Below are 12,587 nucleotides of genomic sequence, written 5' to 3'. Positions count from 1 at the left end.
CCAACAGCTCTAACCTCATGATCGAGTATGGCGATGACATGGCAGTGGCGGTGTTGTAACTTAATGGGTTTCATTTGCATAATTTATTTGAAAGCTCCTAAAAAGCACATCATTAGGAAAGTTAAAAATCGGGTTAAAATAGGTGATTTCATTGAATGCAGTCTATTGATATTGACTTCATTTGTATTACATTGCTTGATATTGATTTGACATAAGTTATTTTACGTGATAGGATAATTATTTTAAATTAACAACTTGAACCCTCGCATCCCTATTCTGAGGAGAGCTTTAGTCAAAAATAGCAGATCTACAAGCTCTCAACGCCTCGCTCGTAGATCGGCTTATTTTTGGCAAATAGGTTTGGTGTAGAGGTTACGTGGTTAAATATCTGAAAAAAACACATTAACACAAATCCAACATAGACTGATGGCTGTCAAACAAGTCTATGAATCCATCTATGAAATCTGTGAAAATCTGCTCACAACCTTTTACAATATGTAGTGGGGGTCTCTACTTTATCTCCCTCTCAGCTAAGGGGTCCGTGGTGTGAAAACGTCGAAGACCCCTGAACTACAGTATTTGTGTAGCCATTGTACCCATTGCTTTGTGGCTAAAATAGGGATGTTGCATCACCACTTGGTCAAGGGCTGCATTGCCCTTGACCGGAACAGACTACAGATGGTGGAGTAGATGGCCCAGTGCACTGTCAGACATGAGCTTCCTTCCCTCAAGGGAATACACAATTTAATTTTAGAAATATAAAAAACTAATCGGTGTCATAATCATAAACTATTTTAGATAAAAGCTACGATGGGATTTGGCTGGCAAATAAATCCCTTGTGTGGATAAGGAAATGTCTGAGTTTCAACTTGGCATGAGGCTTAGTTGATAATGACAGAATTTGTATTTTTGGGTCAACTATACCTTTTAAAGGGTGTTGAGTAGTCAATTATGTCTTGTGTTTTTTTTTGTCTTTTTCTATTAAAGTTGAAAGGGAGACAGCGTAGCAGAGGCTCATTGAAGGTCAATGACAGTATTCGCCTTGGCACAGAGTGCTATGTGTGGTTCCTAAGGTAAGCATCCATCCATTCTGCATGCGCAGTGGGCATTCAAAACAAAACAATTATTTAGCAAACCTTTTTAAATTCACTTTAGGACTATTTAGGACTAATCAGACTTCAAAAGATGAATCAGACTCAAAACGCAAGTGTTCAAAACTAGCGTAGACTTAGCAGTAACAGTTTTAGTTCATGAATAAATCTGGGCATGAGCCACTCTTGAGCAAGAGCCAAGTTTCAACTAGTGCAGAAAACCTCTCCGTCACATCCAATGATGCCAAACGGGTGAAAAATGAAGAATTAAGACAATTTCAAGAACCCTGGAATGAAAATGGACAATTAACACACAAAAAAAGAAAAGAACATTGAGTGTCCTCTAAACAAGTGATTCACCCATACATGCTACAATAGCCTCTGTTACAGAAACAGACCCCCCCCCCCAAACAATGACCGTCAAACAGGGTATTGATAATCCATATTGTTTGCCTGTAATTGCCTTCAAAGATTTTGAGGGCGGACATGGTTTCTTACACAAAAATGCCATCATGAATGCAACAGCCAACAATCATCCCCAAATTGGAATGATCGTAGCGGGTGTCACACATGTTGAAAATTGCACCGTCTGTCCTCCACCGGCTGTCTGTCAGTCAGTCCCTTCGTCAGTCAGTTTCTTGGACACTTTATGTATAGACCTATATTTTTCTTTTTTGTGACAACTTTTTGACACTTTGTTTATATTCTTTTCAGATTTTACACCGTGGGATAATAAAGGTATCTATCTATCTATCTATCTTTCAGTCTGTCCGTCCCGTCACGTCACGTCACGTCACGTCACATCACAATTTTGGCCCTACTCTTATCTCCGGCACTGTTGCCCCTATCCATGCCAAACTTTGCACACACACTCCTTGGCTGGCAAACCACAACTTCCACCCCTGATTTCTCACATGCCCCTCTTCTATACAACATATACGACCTGACGGTCGCTTATCTCCCGATTAGGGAGTCTTACTGGCATCTTACACGTAGTTCAGCCTTCTTGTCCCCTCAAGGCAGTGCCCTGCTGGGCTCCTGTGTTGCCAGATAGGAAATGTTGAATTATAGGCTCAGAATTATCGTATTTGAAAGAAACAGCCAAAAAAGAGAAATCACACGTGTAAATAAGTAATAAAAGTAGTAAAAAAACAACCTTGTCTGAGACTCCTATGTGACAAAAACACATCACATACAGTATGCTGCGTGGAAGCAGGCATTTTAGGAATTATTGATCGTACAGAGGGTCAAATTATCGTACAAATACGATAATTATCGTACATCTGGCAAGAGAGTGGCCTGTATTCAAACTCATTCACTGCCAAGAATATTTAAAGACGGGGTGCCGTGATTTTTTCTCCACTAAAACATGATTATCAAGTGTATCATGATGAGTTATTTTTTCAAAGTGTACAGAAAGTGTTAAAATTATGATCCAGCCACCTGGTTAATTAAGTATACCTGGTTTTCACCTTAGCACCACCCACCTGAAGTTAGCCACGCCCACAGCTGTTGTCATATGATGCGATTTTAGTGTGTCACTAAAGCGGCGTATTTCGAATGGGCTTTTGACTCCCGAGGGTTTCAGATTTCAGGAAGAAACCAAATATACACAGGGAAGACATACTCGCATATTATAACCACACCCGGGCGTCTATTATAGTAATGTTAACGCCATAGACACATACAAAACAGAAAGAGTACAAAACTATGGCACTACCTCTTTAACCAATCACAAACCAGCTATCTTTCGTTTTTCCAAGTAGTCACAGAATATATTTGTATAATTCTAGATTGACGACACGGACCGTCACTCTGTGCTTCCGTGAAAAAAAAAGCAAGTCATTCCGATCACCGGTTGTCTAGTTATGGTTTTGACAAAAACAGAGCGAAAACCAGGAAACGTGGTTTATGGTAGCACAATTGCCTACACGTCTTTATTGTTCCAATATGAATTAATTGTTCTAATACCCCAATGTCCCCAATGCTATTTGTTTATTTGTTTTACTGGGTTCAAACTGACACAAAATCTAGATGAATTCATCATGATCAAATTATATAAAAAGAGAAAAAAAAAGAAACAAGAAAAAAAAACACACCCAGTGTTAAGTGAGCAGTGTATTTATGAGTCATTAAGTGTCTCACGAAGCTTGCAAATGAGCCAATTGTGGACGTACAAAGCCAGATGAAAAAATAAAGGCCTCTCTCTAATAAAGCCTCCATCCAATAAAAGCCTCTTACCCTATGCAGTTGAGGCAGATAAAGGCCCTGGCCACTGTTAGAGGTAGTCGGGCAAGCTTCAGATGACACTCCTTGACCTCATCTATTACAGTCGGCATGCTGTTGTTATGTACATGGACCTTCCTCGATCTATCAAGATCGGTTATATCAAGTCTATTGACTTCTCAGCCTTGGTCCTGAGGTTCCACATCTCCAAATCATAAAGTGGGACTCATTGTTGAAACGGTCACCTTTGGAGTCTTGTGCTGAGGGCTGACGTCCACAATTTCCTCTTGGTATGGAGCGCCGACACTTTGTTATAGATACCACCAAACTTTCTAGGGTAGACTCGCCTTACTTGTGTCTGATTGGCTTCCTGGCAGGCACAGTTTTACAGAGGTTAGGGTTTATTGTTTTTGTGAGGTTAGGTTTAAGGTTAGGTTTAGTTTTACTGAGGTTAGATTTAGGCATAGTTTTACAAGGTTATAGGTTTATGCATAGTTTTACTGAGGTTAGGTTTAGTTTTACTAAGGTTAGGGTGAGCTTTAAGGTTAGGTTTAGGCATAGTTACAAAAACCCTACGGACAAACACAGCGACTACTGGCCAATCACAGCAGGTCTCCCTAGAAAAGGGGTGGTATCCCCAAACACGCAGCTCTGACATCATCAATTCACATCTGGTCCTGAGGTCCTTTTTTGAGCTGTTTTGGATGCTGTTCTCCTTGCAATTCTTTAAGGTTTTATGTTTCAAATATGTCACTTTGTAAGTATGTAAGTTTTTTAGATGGAAGTCAATGGGTCTACAGAAATACATACAGTGGATATGCAGTAAATCACTGATATCATAGACTGTCAACATTAATAAGTGTGAGAGCAACTCTGTCTTGTTTTCACATACGTTTTATATATTTTGATTTTATATTGGATTTATTAGACACCACTTTGTTGTTTATTATTTATTTAATTATCATAGACGAGACTGGATCTCTGTCCATATGCCCCGATACTGACACTGCGTATGTGTTGAAAGTGAAACCATGACAGAATCTCTGTATGTAACTGTACCTACCTTGCTAGCTGAGTATTATCATTTAAAATATGTTTTGCTTCAGCTATTGAGGGCTTTAGGCTTATGCTCTGCTACCTACTGCTGCTACTGCCTTGCTTGTGGAGGATCACATGACAGACGTCATGGGGCTTCTGCCGGCTGAAGATATGGCAGATAACAGAGAGAGGGAGCTACGGGCAGAGCTGGTCCTAGAGGCTGGGCCTCTACTGGCTGTGGACGCAGATGGAAGGGGCAGTTTGGCCTGGAGAAAGTACATCTGCAGCGCCAACTTAAGATCTGGGTATTCATCCGTAACTTCCAGCAGCAAGTTGTTGACTTTCTTATTGAAGTCTCTCAGCTCCCCTAGGCTAATGTCTTGCTCTGTAAACGTTTCCTCGCTGGTCATATTGGATGAGCGGATCTCCTTGACCAGCCTGGAGCACTGTTTTGTGACCCTGACGAGTTTCTCGTTCTGAGAAGCCAGTGCTTTTTTCAGGTGAACTATTTGTGCCTCTGTCTGCTCTACCTGTTCATTCTGCACATAAACTTTGTTTAGCAGAAGACTGTTAGGATTGCCCATGTGCTCAATGTGTTCCTGCAGCTCTTTGATGTGTCTCTTCTTTTGTTTGACTTTCTCCATAGCAGCTCTCTCTTGCTCCTCCAACTTCAGCTTGCTCGTGTTTTCCGCCCTACACTCAGTCACACTGGTGAAAGTTTTGCGATACCTGGAGTTACAGCTGTTTATGAGGAGCAGTAAGTTCTCGAACGCTCTTATCTCCATTTCTTTCTTTTGGATTTCCCTGTCCAGGGTTTCTGCCTTTTGCTTGAGCTCCTCTCTCTCCTGGGCATTCTTCATGAAATAGTAAGCCTTTGACTTCACCTCTCCTTCTGGAGTGTACATAGTGAAAGTCATGACCTCGTAGCGTTTCCTCATCACGTCAATCTTAGACTGTGTCTCGTTCACCTTCATGCAGGCCATCTGCCTCTCCTGGTCGCTGGTCTTGACCTGCTTGCCGAGCATCTCCTTGTGCTCCCTGATTTCCTTCTCTCTCTCCTTCATGAGCATCCGCATCTTCTGCCTCCTCTTCTCCTGAGACAGCACCCCACCTTCGTTTTCATAGATCAGGACCCTCAGCTGCTGGATTTGCAGACTCAAGATTTTGTGGTCCACACTGATGTCGTGTTTCTTACATTTGATGATCCCAAACGCCTCGTCTCTTTTCTCAATGAAAAGTCGGAGCTCCTCCATCGTAGTGTCGAGATCTCTCGTCTCTGCTCCTCCCTTCTCTAATGCTTTCCTCACGCGGAGGATGCAGGTCTCCTGTTGTATAAGCTCAGGCTTCAGCATGTTGGCCGTTATGTTACTTTTGTCGACAGCGTCAGTCAGCTCCTTTGTCTTCTTTACCAAACTCAACTCCTCCTTGCTCTTATCATCTTTCCGCCGAGCTAGTTTCCTCTGCAGCTGCTGGATCTGGAAGTCCTGATTGTAGATGACGGTGTCCATGTCGAGGAGGTCCTGGTCCAGTTTGCCTAGATCCCCCTCCAGGCCCGAAAGGGAAGTCTCGCTCGCTATTAGCAGGGCAACCAAATCTTTCTCCTTCACCCTTAAAGTGTTCAGGTCCTCTTGAGCGCAGGCCAGCGCCCTCACCTGGTGTTTTATATGGACCTCCAACTCATCCATGACCTCCTCTTCATCTTTTAGAAGTTGCTCCATCTGGGCAGCCAGCTCCTCCTTGGTGAGGACCGTTTCCCTTAACATCATCACTTTCTCCCCCAATGCACCATTGTGGAGCTTGTTCTCCTTCAGCTTGCTGGTTTTGTCCTGGATGCTTTCCCTTTCACTGGTTATCTGCAACCTCATAGACTCCACGTCTGTGACAGTTCTGCACACTGAGGGCTTGATAGTTTCCAATGTGATTTTAACACTGGCACATTTTTTCTCTTGCTCGTGGTATTGTTGTTCCACTTTTTCCATCCAATGGTTGGCCACATGTATCTTCCTCTGAAGTTTGTTGGTGTCGTCTATCTCGTCCTCCAGGAACTTCTTATTATCTTTAACTGTATAGCTCCTCATCATAATTTGTTGGTTGGCTTGGGCAAGTTGCAGTGAACACTGCCGTGTCTCATCATCTCGCTTCCTCATCTGTGCAATGGTGTTTTCCCACTCACAGATTAGTTCCTGTCTCTCTAGGTGAGCCTGTTGAAAAGCCACTGCATTAGCATTGAAACTGATTTGCGCTGATATTGTCTCAGTCACTGCATTGTCCAGCATTTTATGCTTTTTGATAGCTTCCAGTGACTTATTCTCAATGGCTGCAGTGAGAAAGCTGATCCTGCTCTCATCTTGCTGGGCGTACTTGATGATGGCCATGGTGTCCTCGCGTTTGCGTGCCGAGTCGTCCAGCCAGGCCTCCAAGGTCTCCTGGTCCCAGTCCAGCTGGTTACGGAGCTCCTCTAGTTTCTGTTTAGACTTGGAGAGGTCATTCTCTTCAGAGTTTTTCTTCTCCTTAAAAAAATCCAGCTCAATCTGTAGCTGTCTGATTTCCTGGCGCAGATGACCCGCCTCCCTTTCTGCGAGGGCTCTGACGTGCTTCTCTGAATCTTTCGCTCTCTGCCGAACCACGTGGAGAGCCTGGGATTGTGACAGTGCGTCGTTCAAGTTTTTCAAGTGGTCAGACATGGCTTGTATTCTGTCCTCCCATCCTCCACGTTTACAGTCCAACTCTATCCCTAACCTTTCCTTCGTTTGAATCTCATCTTCCAAAGCTTTGTTCTCAGAATCTAAAATGGGTAGGGCAAAGCCCTCGTCCCAGCCTACCTCAGCGCGAACTGTGTTCAACATTTTCCCACGCCACTGAAAAACATTTATACAATTCCCAGACTCTCTTTCCGCTCTCTCGGCTGGCTGACTCCCTCACCCTCGCTCTGACACTCAATATTTTACAATGTATCAATATATCTAAATCTGTCTTTTCACCTTACACCGTCACCGTCAGACATCACACACAGGACAAACTGTTGCTGGAGAATGCCCATTTGTGCAGGCAAGTCCTGAATTTGTATTGTATAAACCCACAGCTTGAGTTTGACATAATCTTGCCCATGTCTGTGATTTACAGCTGGTGTTTAAAACTTTTAAGTTCTTATCTGCATGCATACGTTTCTCTCTAAAATAGAACTAGATCACTGAATTGTTATGCCACTTTCCAGCCAAAACAGTTTGAATGCTGCGTTATCAGTGCCGACCTGGAGGATTTCTCTGCTGTTCTCTTTTCCACTGTTGGATTCACTAATCCAAGTTTGATGTGCCAGAGAAATATGTAGGTGTGTGCACACTTTAAAATGTGTGTTCTGCAGTAGACCACACCTACAGTACCTCACATCCTGGAACTAATGGCCTTGAGACAGGTTTTGGAGAGCCAGCTTCAGTGATATTGTGGAATTGAAAGGATTTTAAAACCGCTCTGAAAGGACACTTACAAGGTGATTGCAACTCAAAACTGTCCCCTGTAAAAAAGTCAAAAACAAAGCCTACTCCTACCCCAACCCCCTCCCCCCTTGACCTGTTTACTGTACAAGCCATAGTGCTTTCTTGGGATTAAATCCTATTAGTAGACCTTGTATCTGAACTGTACTGTACTGTCTTGTGTTTTTCCTGTGTGAACTGCTAATAAAGTATTCAATCAATCAATTTGATACAGATCCATATCATGTAATTAAAAAAAAGTTAAAAAAATAAAAATGTCATTGCTTCACATAAAAGTGTTAACACTGGCAGGTATTCCTAAACCTAACCTCAGTAAAAATATGCCTAAACCTAACCTTATTCCTAACCTCAGTAAAACAAACAAAGAAAAACATGCACTATTATCTAGCTGTGCCAAACAGCCTACAAGTCCACCACACTGCTTCACTAACTTTCAGTCTATCGTCGGAGAATAGAGCTCCTTCTCTTTGAACTGATTAAAAGAAAACCTCTCGCAGGCCATTGTGCATTGTGAACTCAAAATGGAGTTTGACTTTTTTCAATCTGCTGTTTCATACAGGTTAATCGTAATAGAATCTTTAGACTAGTATGTGTGTACAGCATGTGTTTGTGTGTGTATGCATGCATGCATTATGTTCAGTGATTTTGCATGTGTGCATAGCATATGTATACAAAACAGGATATTGGCTGTGTATGAAACAGAAATCGAATTTTTATCTATGCATGACATGATTGTCTACATTCATGCATGCGTATGGTAGTGCTATATTTGGCTTGATTTGAGTTTAAGTTCAAGTGACAGTAGCCTACAGTAGAACTAACCTTGTGTCACCATACTTTACACCTTGGAGGATAGCCTGGTATTTGTTCTAAACTGCCATGCCATTCTAGGCATGGCCTAAACCGGAAAAAAGACCGGAAAGAAGACCGTAAAGAAATGATTACTAATGCAAATTGAAAAACAATTTGTTTATTCTTGCTAGTCGCGATAAGAGTTAGAATAAAAGATGAACATAGTCATACCAAACGATTATTATACCAAAGGAAACAAAACGATTATACCAATTTAAACCAATTTTAAACATTTGGATTCTGTTTCCGGCAAACCTGTAGTCCGCCTGATGACTACAACATGCATATTTCCGCTCCCGGCCGGATAATAAACCTGAACATGGTACTGATCCCAGGCTACAGTAGAACACAGAACGAAACCGAATACAAATGTTGCTTATAGCTGAGGCTGATGAAAGAGCTGATTTGGAAAGGGAGGTCAGATCACATTCTCACTCCCTGATATCACTGTACCATAACCCACAGTTAGGGTGAGCTTAATCAAAAGCTGTTTCAGCTCATTTTGTTTCCCACTAAGTGGGTGTCATCCATGCTGTAAACTGCATCACTCAGTTGCCAGGCTGAAGGGTCCAGATCATGTAGCACAGCACATTGGTGTGAACCAGCTTCCAAGCAGAGAGTAGAATTATCTTTAATTGAGCAGGTGTGTTTTTACTCAGAGAGAGGGATAGAGAGAGAGGGAGAGGGAGAGGGAGAGAAAGGGCAATAACCCGGGCCAGTGCTGGGTACCGAAACCTGGACACACTGATCAGTGAAATAACGTAGCTGACAAAGTGGTGTGAACTGAAGCGCTGCATTATCAGCTTGTAAAAAATACAAATATGTAGACTTAAAGGTAGGTCAGGGTGTTAGGGTAAATAAGTTGTTTTGAAGATCTACAGGTTCTATAGCAGAGATGTAGACTGCAATAACGGCTACAACCTGGGGTTATTTCTTACTTGCGAATTTAAAAGACACCGGAATCTTTACCAGAGTGGGGGCAGGTGGATTAAAATGATGGAAATGGTCTGGTAATAATAATTACTTTACCCCACATATAACCATTCATTTTGACTCCACTTGACAGCTGTGTGACTTCATTTGACAACTGATAGTAACAACTGGAACCAATTTCACCCAGTTATACACAGGAAAAACCTCAATTAAATTAAAGATACTAAAAGCTAAAAGTGCAGTGCTCAAGTAAATGTACTGTACTTCATTACTATCTACCAATGGGTTTAAGACCAATATTTTGTGGCAGGTAGATTGGTGTGAGGCATGCAGCAGACAGGCAATTCGACAATTTCCAGAGGCAAAGTGGTGTGTTTTTTTCCCCCACCGGTATAAGTTTGATATTTTTGGGATATGCAGTGCACCGATATGGGAGATGGTGCAGCAGGGGTGTGTGTTGAGTGTATTCATTGGCCTACTGGCAGCGTGCATAAAAATGTTGGCACTGATTGGTTCAAACACAGGGCAGAGAATATATAATCTCAGTCCCTGGCGTACGGCCTGGTGGAGATGGATAAGAGAGAGAGAGACGACAGCCTAACCACCACTTTCTGTACTTACATTGCCAATATGATGTTGAGGTGCTCTACGGCACTGGCCCCCAAACACACATTTAGTTTTTCATTATTATTAATATAATTTCAAAACCATTTTCAAAAAGCATTCCCAAAAAAGCAACATTAATTCAAACTAAATTCAATGATTCTTTTCAATAATTTCATGAAGAAAGAAAAATCTAAGAAATTCCATAAATTAGAAAACTAATGTTAAAAGTTTAAGTGTATTTTTCTCTCCTGAAAAGGGGACTGGTTGATGCCTAACCCATATCCATAGTACCACCCCTCCACTTCAGTTAAAATTGGAACGATACAATGTATCTTTCCAATTTTAGTCCAAAGACAGCGCCCCATTGCCAACATTTTGGTATTGCATCTGAAACGGCTTGGAATTAGAAACAGACAGAACATGAAATTTCAATATCCGAGTGGTTGTTTAGGCTGAAACCTCTAATAAACCGTATTAAGGACCAATATTCATATAAAATATATATTTTTAACCCTTAAGTGCTGTTCGGGTCATTTTGACCCGTTTTACATTTTCATTTGGAAAAAAAAGGTAGAAGTTAAAAATGTTTCCACCTGAAACTCACTGGCCTTAAAGATTCTTCTGAGATGAACATGTAAAAAAAATATTTTTGCACTACACCCATGCTACACCCCCCTCATATTTTTTGAACCTTAAAGCTATACTGTGTAAGATGCCAAACTAGTGGTCATTAGCCCTATAGCAAACCGCGTCCGCGTCTTTCGGCCGTTTTTCGTACCTTCAGACCCCCGCGTCTGCCTCCACCTCGCTGAGATCTATCTTTTGAGGGGTCCCTTGTTCCTGTGCGTTCAGTAATTCCAGAGATACGGACTCCTTCACCCTGCCTGGTAGGCGAAATTACCTAGAGAAGGGATGGTACAAACGGGCGACAACAAATATGGCTGCCATAGCGACCCCACTTCAAGATGCGCTGTGATTGGCCGGCAGTTGTATAACCCTCGCTGTGATTGGCCGGTAGTGTGATGACGCAATTTTGGCGCGAGATCCGGTCCCCGGCAAGGATCGCAGTTTACATATATAGAGAAGGCTTTACAGGCTGAAATTCACGGAGTGGGTGTTCTAAAACTTTAGCGATTTAACAGTTAGGACAATTTTAAGATTTGTTTTATAAAAAAAGTTACATGGTACAACTTTAAGTGCTGTTCGGGTCATTTTGACCCGGAAGCACAGAAATACACAGTATTATGCCAAAACACAGACACACAGTCACCCCCACTTCTAACACCCCCCTTCCGAAGCCCCATTCCGAACCCTCCCCCCCTTCCTATAAGCATGAGCAATATTGCCCAGTATTAAATGAAGTAGTTTTGTTTACACTAGCCCTTACCCGTTCAAAGATATGAGCTCCGAAATGATGTGCAGTGTGTGGGTTATGGGATGTGCACTGTGCACACAGTATATGAGGGATGGAAAGTAACTTTAACTGGTGCTTGCATGCTAATATGTAGGAGCATCAATGTAAGAAATACCCGTTCCATTTAACGGCTACAGAGATACTGTGTACCGATCTGCATGATTTTTGGACAACATCTGTAACAGGGCCAGACAGACAGACACTCACTCACTCACTCACTCACTCAGACATTTGCAAAATTATAGTATAGATGGATTTCAGCTAAATCAGTAAAAACGCCTAGCTCTTTCAGTGTTTAATGTGATACAGCAAAGCAGAAATGCAAACATTTACCAAATATATCATATGAATTGTTTGGTATTGAGTCAAAGTCAATGTATCATGATGATTTGTTAAGTTAAAATTTATATTAGTGTTGTTTTTTTTAAACCAAATATCCACCGGGTCAAAATGACCCGAACAGAACGAAGGTGTAGTGAATCTGAACAGAACTTAAGGGTTAAAAGCATGGTGTGGCCCCTATGAGAAGTAGTGAAAATAGCCGGTCTACAAGCTCACAATCCGGCGTGAAGCAGCGCATTGTGAGCTTGTAGATCTGCTAGTTTGGATCCCAGGCAAATGTCAGATTTCTTTTTCTGGTCTAGACTCTAGTGCTAAAAAGTTTGGGAACAATAATGGTCCATAGGGGAATCGTTTTAAAAAGTAAAAAGAATACATATATTGTACCGGAGTTAAATGTATAAAAACATATAACTATATATTATAATATGTTAATATAAAGTCCATAAAATAAAATAACATGCCTGAACTAATAGTCTGGGAAATAATGTCTGTTAAGGGCTTGATATAGTGCTTGACAAAGCGCCTCACGCTCCGAAAATAGCTGATCTACAAAGTGACAATCGTGTCGCAGCACGACGTGTTGTGAGCTTGTGA

The 12,587-nt window shown here is 41.8% G+C and overlaps 2 protein-coding genes across 2 annotated transcripts in view; one reads left to right on the top strand and one right to left on the bottom strand.

Moving 5' to 3' along the window:
- The window catches only part of LOC308300086 (putative flavin-containing monoamine oxidase A), a 599,107-nt gene that overhangs the window by 221,126 nt on the left and 365,394 nt on the right, over window positions 1-12,587 (top strand). The window lies entirely within an intron of this gene.
- Window positions 4,487-7,201, bottom strand: LOC308299732 (coiled-coil domain-containing protein 39-like; the record flags this gene model as incomplete). The annotated part of the gene is made up of 1 exon (XM_080743522.1): window positions 4,487-7,201. One exon carries the CDS (start codon window positions 7,199-7,201, stop codon window positions 4,487-4,489), a length of 2,715 nt encoding a protein of 904 aa, XP_080599648.1.

Source organism: Nannobrachium achirus, assembly GCF_963921795.1.
Source record: "Nannobrachium achirus genome assembly, chromosome: 15".
NCBI classification, from domain to species: Eukaryota; Metazoa; Chordata; class Actinopteri; order Myctophiformes; family Myctophidae; genus Nannobrachium; species Nannobrachium achirus.
Note: the sequence above shows the minus strand (reverse complement) of the source record. Positions and strands in the feature narration are given on the sequence as shown.